Consider the following 24,415-nt stretch of genomic DNA (forward strand, 5'->3'; position numbering starts at 1 on the left):
TCAGACCACTGGTATTTGGAGGAACGACTGCTGCTAATTCTGCTTCTTGTGTTAAGAGGCTACAGTGTGGGACGTGGGAGACCTGGGTTCAGTTACTAATGCTGGCACTGATTTCTTGGGTAAGTGGGCAAGTCATTTAATTTCTCCTTCTTTGGTTACTCATTTTTAGAAGAGGCATGATAATAGTGTTTCTTATAAGGTTTGATCAGTTTTGCCTTTACTAGACATCAGCTGTTCACTTGGTTTGTTTTTTACTGAAGATCTCAGACGTGACCAGAAGTCCAGATGCTGTCATAATAAATCTAAGCATTCTTTTTCTTTAAAAACAATTAAAATGTAGGATTCCCTTGTTGGGGAGCACCAGTGGATTGTGGAGATCCCCCTGAAGGAATTTACCAAATCTGTAGGATGCTAAAGATGATTTAATGGTTCTGTGAAAGGAGGGTACAAATAGCCCCCCTCCCAGGTACTCTTTCAGTCTGAATAATTACACAGCAGAAGATTGGAGTGCTACAGAACAGAACACCTGTAGATGCATGACGAGTCTCCACAGGTCAGACTTCTTCGTTGCATATTTCAGCGTGGTGGCACTTGTGAGATTTTACGGCTCAGGAGAGCAGAACAAAACAACCTCTCTTGATCCAGTTCAGTTAAAGAGAGGAGCCATTCTGCCATTACAGACCTTCATTTGTAAGGCAGTGGATGACTGAAGTTGCTTCATCTCTCTGGTTAAGGTTTCTTGTTAAGGAAAACCGCTGATAGCTTCTTCATCAGTCCTAACTATTCAGGGAGCAGAGRAAGCTTGAATTACTAAAATGTTTAGTAGAGGAGGAAAGGGAGGTGTTGAAACTTTGCAAACGTCCTGACGCATTGTTGGACACCAGCTCCCTCCTTGTACTCTCGAATCCTGGCACCATCCCAGGCGGATTGCTGCTCTTGACATGGATGCACACAACGCAATGAGCTCCGTGAAGGCGCTAGCCTTTTTTAGCGTTCCAGTCGGCAAAAAAAGATGTCACACGTATTGTAGTGTTTTCTTACTGTTCTTTCTGTGCTCATTTCCACTCCTGCCTATCTGATGGATCCGTGCAGCTATTACGGCATCTTTTCCTTGGTTGAAAAAGGTAGAGACGTTTCCTGGGTTTAATTGTCTGTTTCTAGACATAAGCCCTGTGCTGACTTCAGGTTGGGGCAGGTGACTGTTAGAGCAGGTTAACAAGTTGCCATGCATTAGTGAAGCTGCTGTATGTGACCCCGTGTTTGCTCTTTGTCCGCCCCAGTTGTGATGCACAATAGGTTAACTTAAATGTATTTCACTGAAGTTAGAGCTTTTAACTGGGGCAGGCTAAGACCAAATGTGTAGTCTTGCAACACACAGTTCTAGTGACCTAACAAGTTATCACTTGCCAGCTAAGCAATGAAGAAAAAGCTTTGCACATGCTTACCGCTGTTCAGCATAGAGTTTTCTCTTCCAAGCAAATGTGGATTTGGAGGTCTTTGCCACGCTGAGTGATTTTCCTATTTCTTGATGTTTTGTATTGTTGGGGAATACATACGGGAGAAGTTGGGCTAAAAGCTTTTCCACGCTTCTGAACTAAACGTCAGGAAACCCCTTAAATCAGCGCAGTGCCACCAGGAAGAGGCAGAGTTTCCTGAAGATCTGCTCATTGCTGGGAAGATGACATGGCGCATTGCCARTGACATTCCAAAACATCTGAAAGGTGAAAAAAGCACCGTGTGTTAGGAACGGGGAAGGGACATAGGTAAGGGGAGCGGAAGAGAACATAAGGAAGGAAAGCCATCGTTAATATGTCTCAGGCAGGAGTATAAACAGGTTGTCCAAAAAAATCTTTTAAGACTGGAATCCCCCTTCAGTCCCATTAGCATCAATCTTTTTTAGCTGGTTGACTTGTGAAAGAAAATAAAGGGACTTTTACCTAGCTTTTGGAGTAATGGCTACATGATAATTGCACAAAAATCTATCGTGGTGTGGTATTTCCAAGATGGCTAGTAGCTTGATATGTGAATATATTTGCCACCAAGGAAAATGAGACTGCTTTAGCTGAAAAGTGCTTAACATTGGCTCTAAAAGGATATAATAGATTGTTTACTAGCTTCTCAAGAATTGTGTCATTTAAAGCAATTATTATACCAGAAATTGTGCATGAGAAAGAATTTGGGTATGCTCTCTTACACATTTATATTTTAGAAGCAGGCTATAAAAATTGTGGGTGACTATATTATCTGGGATTTTCACACCAGCCCAGTCAGGAGAAGCCCAGCTAATATCCAAAGGAACTTCTGACTGGAAAGATCAGCTAAGACAGAGGAAAACGAGAGGTTGTGTGTGCGTGCACGCTCACACATCTAGAACACCAGTTGCGACGGGACAAGGAAAGTGGTACATTAACACGCAGCTTTGTGAGCRAGCTGAAGTTGTTCTGGGTGCTAGATGACTAGTCACTAGGTTCAGAGAAGCTGTTGAAATTGAATGGGAAGAGGKCAGGAAATGAGCACAGTTGGGCTCTCATAATGTAAGACTGAGTTGTATGGTTTYGTGCAATATTCAGCATGGTCTGAAGAAGTCAGTACTTGAATGCAATAGGACTCTCTGTACTCTGCTTCTCAAAGTTAGATTTCTAAAAAGAGAAATATATAACACCTGTTAATACAAGCGTGTGAATAATGAAGACTGGCTGACATCTGATCGTATGTGTTCTGTTCTTCGGTTCTTAGGAACTTTGCTACGTGTTTGCTATTTACGCTGAAATTTTCTGTGGTATGTTCTCTTAGCCTGTTTTATAAAACAAAGTTTGACAACATAGATCAGTCACATCATAGAATGAATATTATAGAGAAACCCAAGGGAAATTAGTAATTCTGGTTTTAGAGCAGAGGTTAAACAGCTCAGAGTGATGTCACACCTTGGGTAATTAGCATAGAATAAAATAAAACGCTGAATTGTGCATTCAGCGAATGTGATCCATCCTGAGAAATGGTCCCGTGAAAAAAAAACTGTATGTTATGATATACATAAAGATGATAACATAATGCATATGCTTAAGAAGAAACTACATACAGTTAGAAAGACAACTTCATTTCTGCCTCATAGCATTTGGGTTCTTGAATTTCCAAAAATAACATTTCAAAAGTCTTTTTTTTCAGTGTAACTGGACAGAAACATCTCCAGAAAAGAGCACCTGTAGATATGCTTAAGTTATTTGTGACCGAGGCAAATGGGAGCGTGGAGTACTGAGTTAGCTTAGCCAGCAGGTCTGCCAAGCTGGGAGCTGATTTCTCAATTGCTTCTTCAGTCGGAAGAAGACAAGGGCTCCTTAGGCAGCAGGGAGGAGAGCAGAGGCGGCGCTGGACACTTCTCTGTCCTCAGAGTGATGTGGACAGGAATTTTAGACCTGTATATGCTCTGAGTACTGCGGTGTTTGACTTTAGCTGAAAGTTTTTGCCGTTGCTTTCCAGTGACCTTTACTGAGTCAAGGCTGGTCTGATCTTTGCTGCTGTGGTGGCGGTTGTGGTTTCCCAGGGCTTGGTCTAGGAGGATGGTTAGGCAGCAGTTTGATAGCCCAGTGGATGATTTGGGATTTTGCCTGTGCTTCCTCATCACTATTTGCTATCACATAGGTACGGTCATGTACTCTTGCTGAAATGTATGAAGTCAGCTAAACAGAACGCCTAGATTTAAATGCTCGGCGGGTAATTGCCCAGTTAGTTGCGCTAGATGACAGGAATGTCTCTAGTGCCAACCGCGGGTAGTACCCCCGTTGCATGGCAGGGCTCGCACCCCCCCCTCTACTGCGTGCCATGTGGCCACTTCTTTGCTGGTGCATTGGGAAAAAATAAATGAGGACTTTCTGGCTGACGTAAACGATTAATACTGCAAAAATGGCATGCCCTGCCCACTTAAGGAAAACCTGTATATTACTTTTCTAACGTAAGCAAGCCTAAATATGCCCTAGCTGTGTCTCTTTCATGAAACAAGGAGGGGATGGGCTGAGGAAAAAGAGGAAGAGCTTGAAAATAGTTCTTAAAATCGAGTTCTATTTTGGTCAGGTATTTTCTGGTATTTTCCTCTCCTCACATTTTAGGGACTTTTGCCAATGAAACAGACCCTCTGTTTTTTCATTTTGCTTCAATATTCTTTGTTTATAGTCAGAACGATTATATCCCCAGTAGCCACATGGTATCAGAGACAGGACGGGACATCGGGAGCGGAGTAAATCAGCGAGTTCTCACAACTCCTTAGCCACACTGGGTCTTATTTTCACGTCAGAACTGCTAACAACACGCAGGAAGTAGAACTCACGTTTTAGTCAGAGCAAGTCTCGGTGCTCAGATTTGCCTCGGCTTAAGGGCAAAGAGCGGGTTGTCAGGTTCCTAAATCTTGTGAGGTTTTCGTTTCTAGAGCTGGCACCTTAAAAAGCTTTACAAATGGAAACAAAGGGTCTACTGGAGGCCTTGGGCGCCGGGGCCAGGCTGGGAGGAGAAGCACGTGCCGGCCGCGGGGCTCAGCCGACGTTTCTTCTGGCAGCCGGCAAGGCAGCAGCTGGGCCTGCGGTGGCTCCTGAGGCGCCGCGGTAAACAGGACCGGGGCCAGCAGGAGTTATCTGGGTTAAACGTAATCAGTTTTTCTCCTCGGTTCATTTTTAGTTGGATGAGTTCCCTGAGCCAACAGGCTGTTATGCTGACTCAGACTGGGGGCTGCTGCGAATGAAGGGTGCGTTGAGTGGCACGGGCTGTATGGGCTGGGATCACAGCAGCTCTGGCGGGAGAAAATTCAGGTGCATCCTGCTGAAAATGAGAAAACGGAGTCGGGGGGGAAAATCCTTTGTCTGGGTCACACCAGAAGTCTAAGCTGCATGCAGTCTGTAATCCTGCTAGAGCTCACATGGGAAGAGCTTTCTTAAAAACACCCCCTGAAGCTTGGAGCCAGATTCGTTTGGCTTTTGGCATGTTCACATATCTCCACCAAAATCCTTATTCCCCAACTGGCAATTTTATCTTTTGTTACTTTATTCATGGGAAACTCTTTTTGAGTTTATGGGCATATTTTTTTGAGTGCAAACTCTCGGCAGCGTGAGGTGCAGGATGTTACCAGCTTTGCAGGAGGTTTCTTAGAAATGTCAGCTTTGCCTCTCTCTTCCTTCCAAGACTGCCTGTTAACTTCTGATTCAAGGACAGATTTGCAAATAATTTCTGAAACATTTAATTCATGCCCCCTCCCCTTTTTCATGTTTTGAGGCATGCAGAGGTTTAAAGGAATTATTTAAGTGTTGTATGTTTGTCTTTTTTCCTTAGAAATGCCAGGTGTATTGTGGTTGAATCTCTCTGCTTGGCCATGGCAAGGAGGAACTTGAGTTTTTAACAAATGTTTTTCTCCAAATTTTAATTAAGTGTTATAGTTTAATAGCAAAACCAGAAACAAATTGATTTAACAACCTGCCTTCTTGAATTTCCTCTGCCTTTTTTAACTTTTCGTCTTTCTGTTACCATGATTTTATGAGGGTTTCAAAAATAATTGCCATGGGCCCCAGGTCTGTTCATCATTAACCTAGTCCAAAGAGGTTGGATGTAGGTTTTGACAATTGTGGGTGCGTAATATTGTTTATAAGCCCGTGTGCACCCAAAGTCCTTGTAACCCTTGTGAGAAGGTCGAACCTTTGTCCCCCTCTGCTGGTGGGCCCACCAGGCTGGGAATTGCTAACCCTGGCAGCTAGTTGAGTTATCTGTGACTGAAATGTGAACTTTAAGAAGGTGGCAAGTGTGTGTGTATATATTGTTCAGGACTTTAAATGACCAGAGGAACTATTTGCTTTGGGAAATGCTCGAAAGGTTATAATGCGCCAGCTTTCAAGGTATGGAGTTAAGCAGTATTTCAAGAAGAGCCTTCCTATCTTCCCCTAAATGTTTTCCAATATACATCACAAAAGCCTGTCTCCAAACAGAGATCAGGTGAAGGGAAATGTGCTTTGAAAAAAGGTAAACACTGTCCTGTCAGTCAAACTATTGCTAGGAGAGATTGAGGCGCATCTCTGTGGTTGTACCAGGCACCAGGCAAATGTCTTCTGGAGAAAGACCGCCGTGCCAGGAGGATGGATTTAGCTTGAAGAAGTGCCGTGAAGAGGAACGGGGGGAAGTGGAGCTTGTCCTGTGGGAAGGGACCACTAGAACATGGCTTGTTTAGCCAAGCAAAATGAAGTCTGAGAAAGGATACAGCTGGTGTCCTGAAGTTATCAGAGAAACATTCACAAGGGAGGGAGAAAAATTGCACCAGATAAAAAAGCAGTGGTCCACTGAGGCTCTGAAACTGCCTTTAAGTGATAAAGGATTAAAAAATCTCCTTTGAATTTCTTCTGAGATGAAGCATGAGGGTTTGTGATGGGGGCTGTATAATGTGGTACATAAGACTGTGAGAGGCTGAACGTAATGGCCTTGGAGAACTCTCTAGTCATCAAACATGAGATGGAGGAGCCCTCTGGCTTTGGGGCTGAGCCCTGCCGTGTGCGGTGAAGCAGCACAGCCAGCAGCAGGGGGTGAATAGTGATGGGCCACACGCGCTGCGCTCTCCTGGCTAGGACCAGACTGACCAGCGAGTCTTGGCACCCTGGATATGATGCTTCATATCCATGCACTGGTGAGCGTTTATCCATCTGAAATGCATCCCCAATGCATTTCATTCTTGCCTAATACCTATTTATGCTAATACTATTGTATAAGTCTGGTGAGAAATAATACTGCTAAGACAGAAAAGGTGTTTTCCTTGGTGAATGTAAGAGTTTGGGGAGACTACTCAAGTTATTAAGGTGTGTTTTTAAAAAGGTGACTTCCTCATACTGAACATAGGAATATCTGGAAAACTCATCAGTGAATGGTAAGTTAGGGAGTAGACTTTGGCTTGCTTGGTTCGCCCCCAGAAGCGTGTTGTAGATGAAGCAATGCTTATGGTTCTTTAGTATTCTGGGAATTGCTGATATAATTAGAAACGAGTATGAGCTATTAAGCATAACCAAAGAACACTGTATTGAAAAGCTAAAGTTATGATTTATGAATTTGCACAAATGCAATGGTTTTATGTTTCCCTTCAAAACACAAACCCACACAAACATTAAAATATATTGATTTCCAATTGTACGATATTTAGTTTAAAAGGGAGTGTTTTCAGTTAGTTAGATTACAGCTACTTCCATTATCTTTTGCATTTCAATTTTCTTGTGCTGTACAGAAATAATTCCTGGCTTGTCTGCATGTTCCAGTAATCGTGCTCTCAATTACTTCTTCCCCTTATTATTGCTGAGGGAATGTGTCTGGAAACTCAAATTTAGCATTAAAGTGGCATGGAAAGAAGGAACATGCAATTTAATTGTAAATATGTGCTGTGCTGTTAAATGTTATTTTTTCTGTGATAGTATCACATCTGCTGCAGTACGTAAGCAGAAATGCCAGACTTTCTGCAAACTGTGCCCTAAGGGTTCTTGAGCAGTATTCACTGGTCTGCAGTGTCAAATTAAGGTCTAAAGCTATTGCAAAAAAAGAAAAAATGTAAAAAGCTCATTTAGTTCAACTACATTTTGGCAGAGATAGGGGAGAAGAGAAAAAGGAAGGGATGGAGAATGCTAATGGAAGAGTCGTTCAGCCTCGGATGGGTGATGGGTGACGTACTTACTAAATGAGCAGTACTGTCACATTTAGTTTGCCAAGACCATGCACTGCCCTCTCCACCAGCATCCATACCTGGCCCTGTCTTTTCCTCATATATTTTGGTGTATTTTCACAGATTAACAAGAAGAATATACTCATGTATTTCCAGACAGAACAACACTATGCAATACTAATGAGAAGACACTCCCACAGGCTTTCCAGAACTGTGCTCGGTTTCAGAAATGTCTACAGATGAAAACTTAGAAATGTTTCCCAATCTCAAATACCAGGCCCTCCTTGGGACCTCGTTACTCTCTGAATTGCACAACAGCATATAGCCCAGTGCCGTCGTTGGTTAGCATTTTCCAGTTTCATTCCTCTTAGCCCAGGACCTGGGCTGCCATGGTCTAGTGAGCAGCTGCGGCTGCTGGGCCGGTTTTCCCGTGAGAGCATGGGACAGACACTGCTGAACAGTGACTCAAAGCCAAAGCGGAGGAATGTTTCCAGAGATGCGGAACAGGAGTCCCACATCCTTATTCTCTTCAAGAAGTTCAGAATCCTTTCCCATAGCTGAGGCAGGCCTGGCTTTTTCCCTTGCCGGTGGGAGGAGGAGCAACCTGTGCTCCCTTGACTTTTTAGCGATGCCCACTTTTCTTTCCCCTTGCTTCTTAAGTGCCCCTTTAGAGTCTCATTGATTTTACAACCCTTTACAACCCTGGCATCAGAAAATACCTTAAATAGACAAACTACTGTGCTTACCATTTAAAAAAGATAGTATTGATATTTTCCCAGTTTGCTTCAGATGACAAGTGTAAGCTCTAACTTTGGATGGAAATAGTTTTGCAAACCAGCCCCAAAATACTGAGGCTATTTCTTGCAATTGACACAAGACAGCAAAAATCTCTGGAACTGTATGTGTTTTTTGAACAAATGTGATGCATAGATAAAGCTTAGAAAAAATGTAGGTTCTTGGAAGGTGCCCTACTGCTTGAAGGCACTGAAGTCACTGTCTTCATTCCTTTTGAACAAGGTTCCTCAGAAAGAAATAAGACCCTTGCAATGATGTTCACCCCTTTGAGTAGTTTCCCCTTTTCTTTGCAGTCCACACAAGACTGCACCTTTCACAGAGGAAAGGAGAATAAAAAACAAAGAACAAAACCTGAAAATCTGGAAGGAGGAGAAACAATAGAGACTAGGGAAGAACTGGAGTAAGCAATATAGAGATAAAAATGGGAAGAATGAATGACTTCAAAAGCCAGGAAGGAGATGGAACAAAGAGGAAAATTCTCCTTTGGGGTCACAACTAAGAGTAGGGATGCCCTGAATATGAAACCAAACTGACTGTTGATGCTCTGAAAATATAATTAAACAATAAAATAATCAAGGCTTTTCCCCTGTTTTTTTTGTTTGTATCTCAACTAGTGTATGCAAAGATTCAAAAGAAATCAGATTTGCATAGAATATGCAGAATGCATTCCTGGGTGTTGCTCTAACTGTCTTTGAGACTAGATCTGAATCTCAGTTATATTAATGGAAAGATTCCCCCTGACTGCAAATAGCTTTTTATCAGGCTGACCTTATATTTTGTGTTTCATAAAACTGTACAAAACAATTCCTGACACTTTTTTTTCTTATTTTCAGCCAGAGTCAAGTCGCTCTTAGAAAGCGTGAAGATAACCTGTTTCATTTGCTTAGAGGATCAGACAGTCACATAAATGCAGGTGTGTTGGATTTGGGGTTTTTTTTTCCTTTTTTTTTTTTGGTGGAAAAGTAAACCATAGAATAGGTGTTTGGGACTTTTGTTATTAATTGAGATAAAGTTTAGTAAAACATGCAATACAGACCGCATAGTACTTGGGGTCTGTGTTTGTCTAACTCCATTATTGCTCTTTCTGTTTAAGCACTGGATATAAAGCAACATGCCTTTCCTTTTGAGTCAGAGGTGCATCATGTGCGTTCTTGGCAGTCCTAAAGACATTGCATTAAACTTCCTTGGTGCTGCTCTTTCCTTATGGAGAGAAAGAATAATAAAAAGTAACTCTCAAATAAAGCCCATTTCACCATGGCAAATTAAGTATAAGGAGTTTAACAAACAAATGGTGAGAGGGGAGAAAACTATCAGAAATATTTAGCTGTTATTGTAGATTGTAATAATAGAAGCTGTCTAACCTGTTTTTTAAGCAAGCATAAATTATGCTGTTAAATTGTACTGTTTATATTAGCCAGTATTGCTTTTTCAGTTAGTTAGGTGCTTAAGGGTGTGAAAGTTATTCCTGTTTTACAGTAAAGAAGAGAAACCTTCCAGAATAGTTATGGAACCACCAGAACTTTCAGTGGAGGGGAATTACTGGGAACAGAGATAGCAAAACCAGTATAATCATTGACATATTTTTCTTTCACTTTTCCCCTCATTTATGAAAAATACTGATTTTGAATAATCAGCTTACCAATGTGAAAAGGTTGAGAAATGCTGTGCCTAGCCCATCATGGTATTCAATAACCTCCTTAAGCAGCAGATTTGTGTACTGACACAAATGTTTTTGCTAGATAAAATGAACCAAAACTTTTAGGCAAACTTAGTTCTCAATTTTGTGGCTTCAAGCCATCTTTAATTTTATCTATGAATCAAATTTAATTAAAACCGAAAGTCAGTCTAATTAAAAATTTCAGACCTAAATAGTCTCTTTTCAGCTATTTTTTCATCTTTTTTTTGTGTGGAAACTGGAAACTTGTGCTTTGGAGTGCTTGCTCCTGAACTAACAATTAGAAATATGGAACTCTACAATAACATTGTCCTGAGTCACTTCTCAGATTAGAACTGCACTTTAAATGTATAAGAACCCAGACTACTGTGCTTAGAGTGTTTTCCCCAACCCTTTCCACTGACTTCAGCTCTAATGTGCAAAGCATCTCAGTGAGTTTGATAGCATTTTGCCATCAAACTCTTCTTTATCATGTTTTCTTTAAATATTTTTCCTCCACTTCCAGTATCTAAACGTAAAAGAAGATTGCAAAGCCATGGCTTTCTGTGCAAAAATGAGGAGCACAAAGAAGAGTGAAGTAAACCTGGAACCTCAGCATCAGGGTTTAGAAATACTTTTTTACCTGCAAGATAAACATCCCATTTTGTACACCAGTGGCGAGTTTACCTCAGAGGAGCTGTGCATTGAAGCCGCTCAGAAGTGCTGTGAGTATATGGATGTTATGTATGTTCTCAGAGACAAGGCCTGACAGCATCAAAAATGCTGCATCTCTGTCTGCATGTAAGTCAGTGCTTGTGGGAGAAATATGCATGATGTATAGTCGGGATGGAAGCCTTTGCAAGGGTCTGCTTGGGCAGTACTTAAATTGTTTGGAGTGGGAAAAACGGTGGAGACCTTCTTGTAAAGATGACCTTGCCCCCTGCTTTCTGGCAGATACAGGTACTGATTTTTTTATTTTAGTAGGGCAGGATTAGGCTCCCTTTAGGAGAAGAGGAGACATAATATACTAGTAAGTTGAACAAAGCTGTTTTTACCTCATATGCTAGTTAGTAAGCCTGTCAAGATCTGTGCTGTTATAAAACCCCCACTTTTTGGAGAGGACTAATGGGAACAAAATATAACCATTTTCTACTTTCCAAGTTTTAATTTTCTCTTCTGTTACCTGATACTTCTTTGCAGAGAATTACGATGTCTACGGTATTAATAATTCACCAGTTAATATTACCTGAACTGTGCACGATTGCAGTAGTACAGAAACATAGACTGAAGATGTCTAGCTCTGTCACTTGGTCCTTGACTCAGCAAAATGTTTGAATATGTGGATAATTCTACTGGAATCAGTAAATTTAATCTAAGTTTAACCCTCGTGAATCAGGGCTCTGGTATACTTTTATACTTGCACTTTTAAGGTTCATCTTTTTTTTTTCTTTTCTTCCTATCCCAATTTTGTATTCCTCACTTTTTGGAACATTGGATATCGTTCAGCTGATACGGGATTGGTGAATCTGGCTGTATATGCAGGCAGACCTCCTGTTTCTGGGCATAAGTTTCCGTGCAGCTTTCAAATATTTTCTTTTCCCTTGTCCTCTTGGTTCTTGAGACGTCAAGTACCTTCCAATTCACTTGCCTAATTACTTCTCTTCCATTCTAAGAGCCAGAATGACGGGAATCTGGAGGACAAACCCCATCGAATAAGTACTCAATTTGTTTTTGAATAGGTGTTAATGAAAATCGGAAGTACTTAAAACCCACCTATAAGGGAACATTCCTTAGGGGAACTTCTTTCTACTTCTCTTGTTCTCAGCCAAGGGAAGTACAAAAGTCTTACCTTTCAGCAAGCCTGTGATGCTGGTCTCTGTTTTATTTGAATTACAGCTTGAATTGCTGAGAGTTTAAACCATTGATGGCATCCGCATGCTGCCAGGTTACTTGCAGAAAGTAGTGGCTACCCAACCCCATGTTCTGTGAACTTTGCAGTTAGCTTATTCAGCTTTTATTTCCTTGGCTTGTCGCCTTCCCTTCTCCTCTCTCTCCCCAATTCAAAACAGAATTGATTTCAGTGGATTTTGTAGGAACTGAACAATGAGCTCAGTAGCTGGCCCTAGTTCGGAAGGGCGCTTAAGCACGTGCTTTAGTGCTCTCTGCAGTGGAGACGCATGCGTGGCTGGGGCCTCAGATATACCTGTTGCAAAAAGGTACTGCCTCCTATTGAAGAGGAAACTGAAGCAAAGAATTCAGACATTAGTCCTGTAAACATACTAGAGCTTATTTTTTGCTGGGATGATGTAAAGGCAAAGGTTAACGCAGATCAGCCTAAACACACATCAAAGTCTGGCCTTTGTTGGAAAACTCTCTGCTGAATTAGTAAAGAATGGAAAAACGACATGTTATGCTTTTCTGCCTGTTTGCTAATAGGGAGGGGATTTTCATCATTTCGCTAAAACCTTCCCTTTCAACTATGTGAGCAAAATTTATTAATAAAGTAAAACTGAGAGCAAAATTGTGGTACTTCTGGGTAGTTTTGTTAAAACACACCTTTTTGTGGTCTGGAAAAGGTAAAGGTTTTTAAGTCCAGTCCTTTGGCAAAATCAAGATTTCAGAGTAAGTTTAACATCAGAAGTATCTGAGATATCGGTTTATACAAGATAAAATCAATGGAGTCAACCAACACACACCCTTTAACCCTATCTTTTTAGTGTTTTTTTTAAACTAATCATACTATCAGTTTCTTTTTATGGTAGATATTGCAAGATCAGATGTTTGCTTTATGCGTTTGTGTTTTTGGGGTGTGTGTATGTATTGTAGCCTTCTGAATTAATGCATTTGTTTCTCTAACAGGTATATCTCCACTGTGCCATAATCTCTTTGCCCTGTTTGATGAGAACAAAAGACTCTGGTATGCACCCAACCAGGTCTTTAAGATAGATGAAAAAACATCACACCGGCTCCATTACAGAATGAGGTAAGTGTAAAACATCTGAAAAATGAATTTTCTGGGAACCACGGTATTAGTATTGTCCTTTCAAAGATATGTAGGTGCTTTAACTCTTACTACTGAGCTCTCTTAAGAAGCAAGAAAGCAAAACCAAAAGAAGCAGCTCGCTCTTCACACCATAGATAAGAGATTAACAGGAAAAGCTTGAAATGTCTCCAGAAGTTTTTTGTCTTTGCTATATAACCTTGAAAAAAAACCCCAGAAGTTGAAAACCACAAGAACCCAAATCCACAAAGCTGTCGGTGACTGAACTAGCTAAAAGTTAAATTGAAAAATGGCTTTAAAATGTTGGTTTATCATATCAGTATTTTGCATGTTTCAATTTCCATTTGAAGTGTTCAAAGTGGACTGTACTCCTGCTAAAGTTGATGGGAATTTTACTGTTAACTTGAAAGGAAGAAGATGCATGCTTGTGCTTTTTAAAATTCTCCCCTAGGACTGTAGGGGAGTCTGTGTGGCCTAATTGTGGGTGTACTAGACTGGAGAATGCCTCAGAAAATTCAAAACACTGTTCCCAGGGTCTGAATTCCTTGTATGCCATCAGACTGAACTTCAGGTGATATTCTGTAAGGAATATCAATTCTGATTACATTTGTGCTATACAGGAATTGTTATTTTTATTGGATGAACTGTTACAAGAAAAACTTACTGACAATTAACAGATAGATCTTTGCTTTTCAAAAAAACTTACTGTATGTACTATACTATATAGTAGCTATACTTAGTGGAGGAAGAGGGTATTATAGTCTTTTTCTTTAACATGGTCTCTTTATTAGCAGCATGAATGACTTAACCTCAGCTAAGCTCAGATTATAACAGCTGTGATTAAATTTGGTAGATAAACACCATACAATAATAGAACTGAGTGACTACCTGAAGGAAGCTGGGAGGACTCTAGCGGCCTCTTACAGAGCATTAGTTGCCCTTTCTTGCTTTAAAAGATCAGTCAGCTCAATGGCATATTGGATAAACTTTTTTTTTCTTCCTGTAATGTGAATCTGGGGCGTTTTCCCCGATACTGAAATTCTTTGATGTGGTCTGCTTTTCTCTTTAAAAGAGGAAGAAAGTATTTTCAAAATGTAGTTGTGGGAATTTGATCCTCTGATTCAAAGCACGATGCTGTTTTTAACTCAATTCTTAAAAAATGATTTCCACTGTATTTCGTGTTTGTGTGTTTCTGCTTTGGGTGAAGGGTGAGACTGCCCTCCAGGTACACTTTCGTTTCAGCTACATACTGCATGCATGTCTGATAAAACCAGTTTCTTTAAAATTGCTTGGACAGCTCCCTCATAAATCTTCTTTGGCTGTTTACAACTCTGTCAAATTTTAAGTATTTAGGCAGGATTTTTCTATGTTGAAATCTGTTTTCTGGAGTTTTTTCTGTTCTTCCATTTCATAAAAGAAAGCTAGGGAAAATGCTCTGCTTTGTTCTGGTGGTTTATTTTTTTAAGCTTTGGAGTTGGGATTTGAAGTTTGGCAGAGGTGTTTCTTTTGTCAGATGTACTTCATGCATGAAAATTTGCAAAATTTGGGCCAATTATATGTTCAAAATAATTTCAAATACATTTAGGAAGAGATTATATGAACTTAGATGCTATAATATAAAGATTCCTGTCTCCCTGTGAATACTGCAGTATATTGGTGAAGTGGGATTTTCCTTGCTTTCATTTCTGATTCATTGTGAGTCTTGGCTTGGGCACCTGAACTGCAACAGGGCTGAGCACTGAAAAAACATGAGCAATGCAGGATTCAGAATAACTGTTCTCTGAATGAATGCTGTTTACTCTGAGCTCTGTAAGAGGCAGGATTCCTCTTAAAAAAGGAAAATGGTGTGGGCTTATTTAATATTGCACTGTATTAGGCAGTATATAATCATGCAGAGATTAAATCAGTTTTGTGTGAACAACCTTATTTCTGACATTTCATTACTGTTACGGGCTTGACTTAGTAATGTCCTAGCAAAATTATATATATAAAACAAAGGTACATGACTAATAGTTTCAAGTGCTTTTAGTTGTTTAGATTTTTGTTCCACTGCTGAAAGCTTCCAAGTTTGCTTTCTGACTGCGTGAGCCCCCCATTCATCTCAGGTCTGTGCCAGCTGGTATACTTTTGGCCTACAATATATACACAGAATGATGTTTTAAAAGATCTTGCTTTTTACTGGAAACTTTGTAACTAGCTCTGTATTTCCTTCACTTACCCCAACCAAAAAAAAAAAAAGTCTACAACATAAGAAACCACAATATGTTGTAATATCCTGACTAAGGAGCACACAAGCTGGTGGAGGAGGAGTTTAACTATTCCGTAGCTGGGTTAGGTTTAAGCCAGAGGTTGTCGACATTTCTTTGCACGGCAAAGGGAGCCCAGGCACTGGGAAGTCGGGAAAGGAGGGCACCGCCGGCGGCTCCGGCAGGCAGCGCGCCAGCTGCCCTGGAGCCAGCAGGCTCTGAGGGAGAGGGAGCTCACGCTCTTGCAACTGTGCGCCGAGGCCGGCTTCTCGCTCCTCCGCGGGCTTTCCGGCTGCCAAACCTGGGCTTCCATTGCTGCTTGGGAAAATGGAATAGCAGTCCTCCCTTTCCCGGGCCGGCTGGTCGCGAGTGTCGAGTGTCGGTCTCCTCGAGGCAGAGGCCGGCCCTTACTTTGTTTATACGCTTCCTCAAACAATGGGGCTCTAATTTCTGTTGTAACTTTAAAGTATTGTCTTGATCAGCACAGTTTAATAGGTAAAGGAACAAACTATCATCTCAATTGCAAACAGTACACAATAACTTGCCCATAATTATTTTCAGGAAATACCAAAAGAATTGTAGGTATTAATTACAATTCGTCTTATAAGGGAGCATAAGGAAACAAAGTAATTTCCTGGAGGCAGAAGGATTTGTTTTCCTTTGATTTTATGCTTAAACTAAAGAAATTCTCCGCTGTCTTCGAGTACTTGTCAGGAGTTTTTGCCATAGTTGTGTGTGGGTGTTCCTACTCATGCCGTATCCTCAGGCTTTTTTGGGAATTTGTCAAAAAGAAAAGACAGAAACAATACAGAAAGTCTTGTCTGTTTAAGAGTAGTTTGATACATAATTCTTCATTTGAATGGCCAGCTTACTGCGCGGATAACACATGTAATGAAAGCACATAGTGCTCAACTGATAAAAAGTAGTAATTGTCTTTGGCTCTTAAGGTCTCGACTCTGCACTGAGACTGGTACATACTGACCTCCGTCACTGCAGAACTGGGGATTAATCCACAAATTCCCATTCTGATCGGAGGCAAATCACAAAGTTATAGTCATGTATTTTAAAATACACACTCACACGGACATTTCCTCCACAATAGTGTTCATAAGCATTTGCCAATTGACTTATTGCTGTCTGCTTTCTTTCTGTCTTCTAAGACGTCTCTTACAATTTTTATTGCATTACATGCAAAATGAAACTGCTTGGGCAACATTTTGGTTTGTTATTTAAAGAAACTGCTTGGGCAACATTCTGATTTGTTACTTAAACAGAAGGACCTTTTATTTATAATGCTCCAAGTGTCTTCATAGTTTATAAAGTAGTTTACGTTTTCAACATTTTCTTTGAATACAAAAAACATGTATTTCCAGGTCAGGAGTTGGATATACCCATCACATGCTTCAGCATTTTCTACATAAAAGCTTAGGTTTTATCTACTCTCTTCTTCTTTTTTTTTTCTTTTTTTTTTTTTACATTTCCTTTTATGTGCAGTGTCTATTACAGTTCAAATTCATTTGTCCTTTTCCTGCATAAAGCTATTTATTCTCATTTTGATCACAGAGATTCTTTCTGATTTTACTTATCACACATTTAGATAGACATTAAAACCTTAGCTGTCAAGGCTTCACGTGTTACTATGAAACAAATTGTTTGGCACTCGCTGTGGTCGTTGTCCATCAGAAATGTCCAATTTCTCACCTCCCTTTGTATTAATAAGTATTTTTGCATTGCTTGCTGGTGCTGCTGTTTGCGTATTCTTATAGAAATCCTTCCTATTTAGTAGATATATTTGCTCTGCTCTGACCTCCTAATTGATCATGTCATGGTCATGTGCAAAGCATGTACTCTTGCAAAAGAAGCATTGATCCAAACCAGATTTAATTTAACTTTACTTAATTTGTTACTGGAACCCAGATAATCACAAATTAATAGAATGGAATGGAATCATTTAGGCAAAGATTTTTCAAAAGGTGCTAACAGAAGATTGGACTCAAAAAATTAATTCATTTTCAGTAGATGCCAACTCTTTTAGTAGGCGTTTACTTAAGAGGCCTGGTGTACGGATACAAGTAGAAAGCTTGTTTGTAATATACACAGAAATCTGTTAAAACTAGATGATTTGAATTAGTGTCTTTTATACCAGCTCCACCTAGTACTCCTTCTTAAACCGAAGGGCAGTAGAAATTCCAAGGTGGCAGGGGAGGTGTAGCGCTGCCTCTGGCTGCAGCCGTCCGGGAGGGTCCTCGGGGCAATTCCGTGCTGCGTGTTGCTCTCTGTAGAGGAGGAGGTTTGAAGTTGGCCCTTTCGATAGGCCACTTCATCCTGCAATGGAAGTGTCAACCAACGGGGAGGCATTGCACTGCTCAAGCAGTGTGAGATAATTAAAGCGTCATTGCCAGCTGATTGGCACATTCTTATTTGGTGGACTGCACAGGGGAGAGACGGGTAGTAAATGATGATATTGTGAGTTAGAAGGTTGTGAGATACTGTGCAGTGGAAGTGCTGAAGACCTTTGACTAATACACTGCTTTTCCCCAGTTTCTCAGACTAGGAGTGCGCATTTGGCAGTGGACCGGTGTGAGCTGTAATCTCAGTGTAGAAGAATGAAGGATTTTGGCTTGTAACTAGACTGTTTTATTCTAAAAGTTTAAAATGTATATCTAGAGTAAGCTGAGTTTTCCTGAAAAAGTTTTTAAAGTTCACCTTCTTTTTCTTGCAAGATACTACTTTACAAACTGGCATGGGACAAGTGAAAGCGAACCCTCAGTGTGGAGGCATTCCCCAAAGAAGTCCAAGAACTCTTACGAGAAGAAGCTAGCTCTAGAAGGAACCCCCATACTTGACGCAAACTCATTAGAATACATTTTTGCACAGGTAAGAGCTCGTATGCAAGTCTCTCAGCTATTTTAGTTACACAAAAGCTATTTAATACAGCAGAAGTTGTGTCTGCTTTAAAGACCTATTTTCAAACATTAAAGCTCTTCTAACCTTATCTGTTGATGTTAATAAGCATTTTCTTCCTAATTCTGCATGGTAGAGCAAAGAGAATTTGCTACATGAGGAACAGTCTGCCCATATACGGAACTTAGAAAGAAACTGTCTATTCCACAGTCCAAACAGGGCTGTATTTTATGGCACRCTTTCTTTAATATTGTCTATTTTTGGATATAAATGCTGTTGCCTTTTCTTTTGTGAAACATTTGCACAGAATGACTGTGCAACTTCTACAGCTTATAATTTCTACAGCTGAATGTTAGCAATATTAAAAGCTGTGGTGATATAGTGTCCTTTTAATTAATTTCTTTTATTGTGTGGTGTTAAAACATTGCCTGGTAATACCACTGTCCCACAGCCTGCTTAAATGCAGTGTCTTTTTCCTTTGCGCTTCCCACTTGTTACTAGCACATGCGGTGTGCTAAACATGGCAAGCAGGCAGGGTCCCTCTTTCAGAAAGCTTATGCTCTTAACCCAAACAAGTTTACACACACACACACACACACACACACACTTAATTTTGCAAGTGAGAAAATGTCTGGTTTCACCAAGGAAAAGGGAAGTAGTCTCTTAAAAAGATTGAAGTTGATGGAGGTTTGTGAAATGAGCACGGTAAACACATTGGAGAAAAATGTGTTTACTGTTAATTCTGAGTTATAATAACTACAGAATTTTCAGACTGAAATATGATTGTGTCCTTTAGAAATGAGATAGCTTGAGGCTGCAAAAGTGAACACTTCTGTTGTGAAACCACAATAAAATAAAATACCAAGTTAGGTACAGCTAAGTGTGCATTTTGGTGGTACCACTTGCATTCTAAAGAAATAAAAGGAGGAAAGTTTTTTTTTCTGCATAATCAACTCATGCCTTATTTCATTCAGAATGTGAACATATACCTGTGTTCATGTATGCAACTTTGCAAAATTACTGCTTGAAAACGTGCTGCAAAGCTGATTGTGTCCAGCTTTTTTTCTTTTTTAATTTTTTTATTCCAGTAAAAAAAGCAAAAATACCTTTTAAGTTGGTGAATGAGTAAGAACCCCAATTAATATTGTCAAACAATATTACATTAAACAAAAATTTACTGTTAAGTCACACCATTTAAAAAGAAAAGCCAAAAAGAAAAACACTAGTGCTAGTATAAAGCAACAGAAATGTGTCTGCTCTTTGACAACCAAGTGGTTCTCAAGCAGTCCCGGAGCAAGGTGGCCGCCACTGAAAGTTTACAGTCTTAGCTTTGCAATGTGGCTTAAAGACTAAGAACATGAAGTTAGTAAAGGGATCGGGTAATGAGGAGCAGATATCAAGCAGAGACACGAAGTGTTCATTCTGTACCAAAAAAATTTGGTGCTAGAAGGGTATGCTTTCTTTAGCTAATAAAAATGTGGATTTTTGGTAAGCTAACGTATACAAGCGAACTGGGAATTGGAAAGATTTGAGCAGTGCTAGCTGAGAGCCTAGCTTGACAAAATCATTTTCACCAAGGGGGACAACATAGGTTCTTCCTGATAATCCACACAGCTGTGGATGGTATAAGGGATGGATGCACTGGAGACGGTCCATGTGGTGATTCCACTTGTGTTCCAGAAACCATCATTTTAAAAGACTTCTGTGAAGCACAAATGTTGGTGTTCCTTCTCAGATAGGCACATTTATGGTGTGACTAGTGCTTGTCTACACTATTGTTTTACTGAACTAAGAGAAGACTTGTTCTATTGCACAGCTCTTCCCTTCTTCCCCTACCCCTTCTTTTCATGCCTTTCAGCTTTTCCTGCTCAAGAAGAGTTTGGTCTTGTGACCTATTGGTTGCTAGTAGATAAACTATGACAAAAGTCAAGTCTAATACCTTTTTTTTTGCTTCCTATTAAGGGACAGTATGACTTAGTGAAAGGCCTGGCACCAGTTCGTGATCCTAAAAATGATCAAGAAGTTCATGAAATTGAAAATGAATGTCTGGGAATGGCTGTCCTTGCAATCTCTCACTATGCCATCAAGAAAAATATGAAACTTCCAGAGCTTCCCAAAGATGTCAGGTAAGTGAGGATAACTTCTTGTTCACTGTTAGGCCTGCTAGAATCAAACTGGCCATCCTCTTCTAGAAGACATATTAAATGTTTTACCTTCTAGGGTCTGACTGTACAGGAGTTATAAGCTCCAACATTAGTATTGGGAAGTGGGTCTTCCTAATCCTGTCAGTAGGGCTATGTAATAGAATATCTGAAGCTTTTTCTTGTCTGGAGATTAGATGAAATTTTATGCAGCTTGGGCAACTAGCACACTGATGTGTTACGTACCAATTGGTTTGCTATAAATTCAGGGTGCTGGGTCAGTAGGTTAAAAAATTAGAGCATTATTAAGTGGAAGCCTAATGAGAAAAATGCTGAGTCAATTCAGCAGAACAGCTGATTAGTGACCCATTTTAGTAACATTTTAGTTTCATATATCACATCAAAATAAAATTGTGGTGCTCTTTCTAGCAGGTAGTATATTGCAATTAAAGTTTCAGATAGACAGCATGCAACTAAACATACTGGATTACAATTACAGCTTTGTCATTCTTGCTGGTTCAAACGTCATCTTTTGACCAAGTGAGATGAAGGTTCTTTGAAATCATTCCTGAATGTTGAGATTTGCTGCTGTTAGAATTTTGAGTCTGTGTACAAGCACCGAATTGTTGCTTTTGTGAGAGGTGCTGTGAACTATTCTTAAAAAAATTTCGTTTTGAAAATTACTAATCTGAGGAAATGTTATTGATTTGAATGGGCTGTATCCATCTGACTACAAAACGTGCAGATAAGGTTGTTATTTGAATTGTCGTTGGCTACTAATACTATAGACCACTTCTGTAGCCCTGAACACACAACGATTTACTGCATCCATTCTCTGTAAATTATGTTTAAAGTAAGGCAGTTGCATTTTAGAGAATTAAAAATTTAGGAGACGACAATATTAACTCATAGCGCTGTTCTTCCTTCTAGTTACAAGCATTATATTCCTGAAACTTTGAACAAGACCATCAGACAGAGGAATTTCTTAACCAGAATTCGGATAAATAATGTTTTCAAGGATTTCCTTAAAGAGTTTAACAATAAAACCATTTCTGACAGTAGCGTGTCTCCACATGATCTGAAAGTTAAATACTTGTCAACAATGGAGACCTTGACTAAACATTACGGAGCAGAAATTTTTGAGACTTCATCTTTGCTGATTTCATCCGAGAATGAAATAAATAGGTTTAACTGTGGAGACAACGAGATCCTCCCACAATATGAAGTGATCATAACAGGAAACAATGGAATTCAGTGGCGGCTCAAGCCAAATGTGAGTATCCCTTTGTAAGTGCGAATTCGAGGATTACTTTTAGGGACCTGACAGCTCTCATAAAATGTATATAATCTTTAGACACTGCAGATCAGCTTTTCTATAAAAAGATTTCTTTCACAGGATTATAGGATCATTCAGGTTGGAAGGGACCTCAGGAGTCTCTGGTCCAACCCCCTGTTCAAAGTGGGGTCAGCTCTGGGGTCAGACCAGGTCGCTTAGGGCTTGATCCAGCTGTGGCTTGAAAACCACCAAGGATGGAAATGGCACCACCTCTCTGGGCAGCTTGTTCCACTGCTTGATTGTCCTCATGGGGAAAATGTTTTTTCTTCTGTCAGTTCTGAACCTTCTGTTATTTCAACTTATGCCCATTTTCTCTCATCCTCCTACCATGCGTGGCTGGGAAGAGCCTGGTTCTATCTCCTCGATAACCCCCTTGCAGGCACTGGTGGCTGCTATTAGGTCTCTCCTGAAGCCATCTCTTCTCCAGGCTGAACAGTTATCCTTTACAAATAAAATTGGACACTTTGTTAATGTACTGTCCTTTACATCTGGAAAAATTCAAAATCTTGTCATTAAGTGTCGCTTACAAGACAGGAGGACTTCTGTGGTATACAACTGCTGCATGGTTTGATCAACTGATAGCTTTGGGGGAAGGATGAGATGATTGGGCAAGCGTGCAGTAGTTCAGAAGGAAATTTCATAAAACCTATTGTGCCCATACAGCACTTTTCCCTTGCTTCTCTGAGTGCAAAAAATCTCCAGGGAAACCAAAGACTGTCCTGTCTTTGCCAAACCAGATATAGGTCTTTAAAGATCAGCTTCTGTGGAGACCCTCAGGGTTTGGTGCTCTGTCATGATATCAAGCATTAACACTGCTTTTATGTATTTGGCACCCCTAGATGCCACCTTTGGTCATGCTGACAGACTTTTCATGAATAAAATTATATTACAGTGACATTAAAGAAAAGTTTTCTTATGTCAGTAATATTTTATACGTTGTTCTTCATTTCAGTGCTCCTAAGGTCTCTTTGCTTAACCTCTTTGTAGTTTGTGTACATAACCATTGAGTATGCTTTAGGTCTGGAGGGAACATACTGGAACATACTATAGATTATCTCAGCTTATAATACATGAACAGATTGACCTCTTTTTGCTTYCCTCAGTTCCCCGCAGTGATGAGAAACTTACTGATTCCTATCTTTTGTAGCACAGAAAGTGTTGTGCTTCACTCCAGTTAGATGCAAGTTAATGACCTCTGTCTCTGATGGAGAATTTCTGTTTTAAATGATAATATTGATTGGGGTGGGGGGGGATGACAACTGATATTTGAGGGAAAAAAGCTTGCAAGAAATGCAGCCTTTTTTTTGCAGCCTTGTAAAATCCTGCTTCTGCTGATTTGTAGACCATGTTTATTTAAATGCCTAAACAAAACTTTTGTCTCAATGCGAAGCTTTCTGTGGATAGCAGGAAGCTTTGCTCAGGCCTGAACATTCACATCTTTTAAATAATCTAATGGGTTAGTAGCTACTTGTCCAAAATTTTTGATCTGTAAGCTGCCCAGCTTTGTTGTGGTCTGCATGCAGAACTGCAGCTGCTCTCAGGAGGGGTTGAGGCATGCATTGCGGGGAGGTCTGAGGTCTGAAAGGATACCTCAGACACATACTTGGGAAATTTCAAACTAACCCTTTCAGTCCTTTCTTAATAATAATATTCCTATCATACTGGTAGAGGTAAGTTGCCTAGCTGAAGATTGCACTGTGGTTGCTGGCCAAACTTACAATTTATCCTAAGATTTCTTTGCTCTCAAACCTCTCTTTCAGCCTCGAGACGACTGTCTTACGGACAGTTCTTGAGAATGTATATCCTTGCAATACAGACACACTGCAGGTACAAGCAAATGTTTAATTCAGTGCGAAAGGTGTTCAAGAATTAAATACCCGTGGAAGATTATTCTGTCATGAGATTGTTTTAGAGTAAAAAACCTGTGTTAAAAAAGTATGGTTTTTTATGAGTATACTTTCATCCCAAATGTATTTGCAGTCTGCACAGACAGAGAGAGAGAAACATAAGATGAAGAGGAAAAAATCGGATGGCAAAAACAAAAAGGAGGAGGAAAAACACAAAATTCGAGACTCATGGAACAGTTTTTCCTATTTTCCTGAAATCACCCACATTGTCATCAAGGACTCCACAGTTAGCATTAACAAGCAGGATAACAAAAGGATGGTAAGAACCAAGCGTAGGTAGGTTTCCCTCCTACAGGAAGAAGCTGTAGTAATGACACAGGGGTGTTGGGCAACAGGTGACAACCTCTTTGAGGAACATTTGCTAATGGGACTCTCAAATAACAGATAAATATGCTGACTTCAGCATACAAATGCAAAAGTGCTAGTTAGAAGAGAAGCCAGTTGATGAGCTCAGTACTTCCTCTACACTTCTTACTGCGTACTGCTAGTGTTTATCAACTTATTTTCCCTTTGGAGCCCCAAACTTACAGCAGGCTCCTTGCCAGGCTTCTCAGCCGGTGGCCTTCCTGTGTACGTCTTGGATAGCCAAAAGCAGCATCAAGAAAGAGGAACCCAGAAATGATGGCAGAGGGAGAGGACACAAACGCGGAGAGGACCTGGGAGGGAGTGGAAAGTCAATTTATAGATACCCAGTATTCGTATCCTAACGACTTTCTCTTGCTGGGGGCTGCCAGCTGTTAGAATTTAGAAAGGAGCCACCAAAGT

General features: G+C 40.2%; 1 protein-coding gene across 3 annotated transcripts in view; it reads left to right on the forward strand.

Moving 5' to 3' along the window:
• The window catches only part of JAK1 (Janus kinase 1), a 59,862-nt gene that overhangs the window by 16,546 nt on the left and 18,901 nt on the right, over positions 1-24,415 (forward strand). For all 3 annotated transcript variants that reach the window (XM_026074498.1, XM_026074499.1, XM_026074500.1), the window contains exons 2-8: positions 9,295-9,374; positions 10,642-10,840; positions 12,975-13,098; positions 18,086-18,239; positions 20,229-20,392; positions 21,338-21,680; positions 23,724-23,909. In XM_026074498.1, coding sequence (XP_025930283.1) covers positions 9,369-9,374; positions 10,642-10,840; positions 12,975-13,098; positions 18,086-18,239; positions 20,229-20,392; positions 21,338-21,680; positions 23,724-23,909 — 1,176 coding nt within the window. In that variant the 5' untranslated portion in view covers positions 9,295-9,368. The remainder of the gene's footprint in view (positions 1-9,294; positions 9,375-10,641; positions 10,841-12,974; positions 13,099-18,085; positions 18,240-20,228; positions 20,393-21,337; positions 21,681-23,723; positions 23,910-24,415) is intronic.

Source organism: Apteryx rowi, unplaced genomic scaffold (assembly GCF_003343035.1).
Source record: "Apteryx rowi isolate R43461 unplaced genomic scaffold, aptRow1 scaffold_39, whole genome shotgun sequence".
NCBI classification, from domain to species: Eukaryota; Metazoa; Chordata; class Aves; order Apterygiformes; family Apterygidae; genus Apteryx; species Apteryx rowi.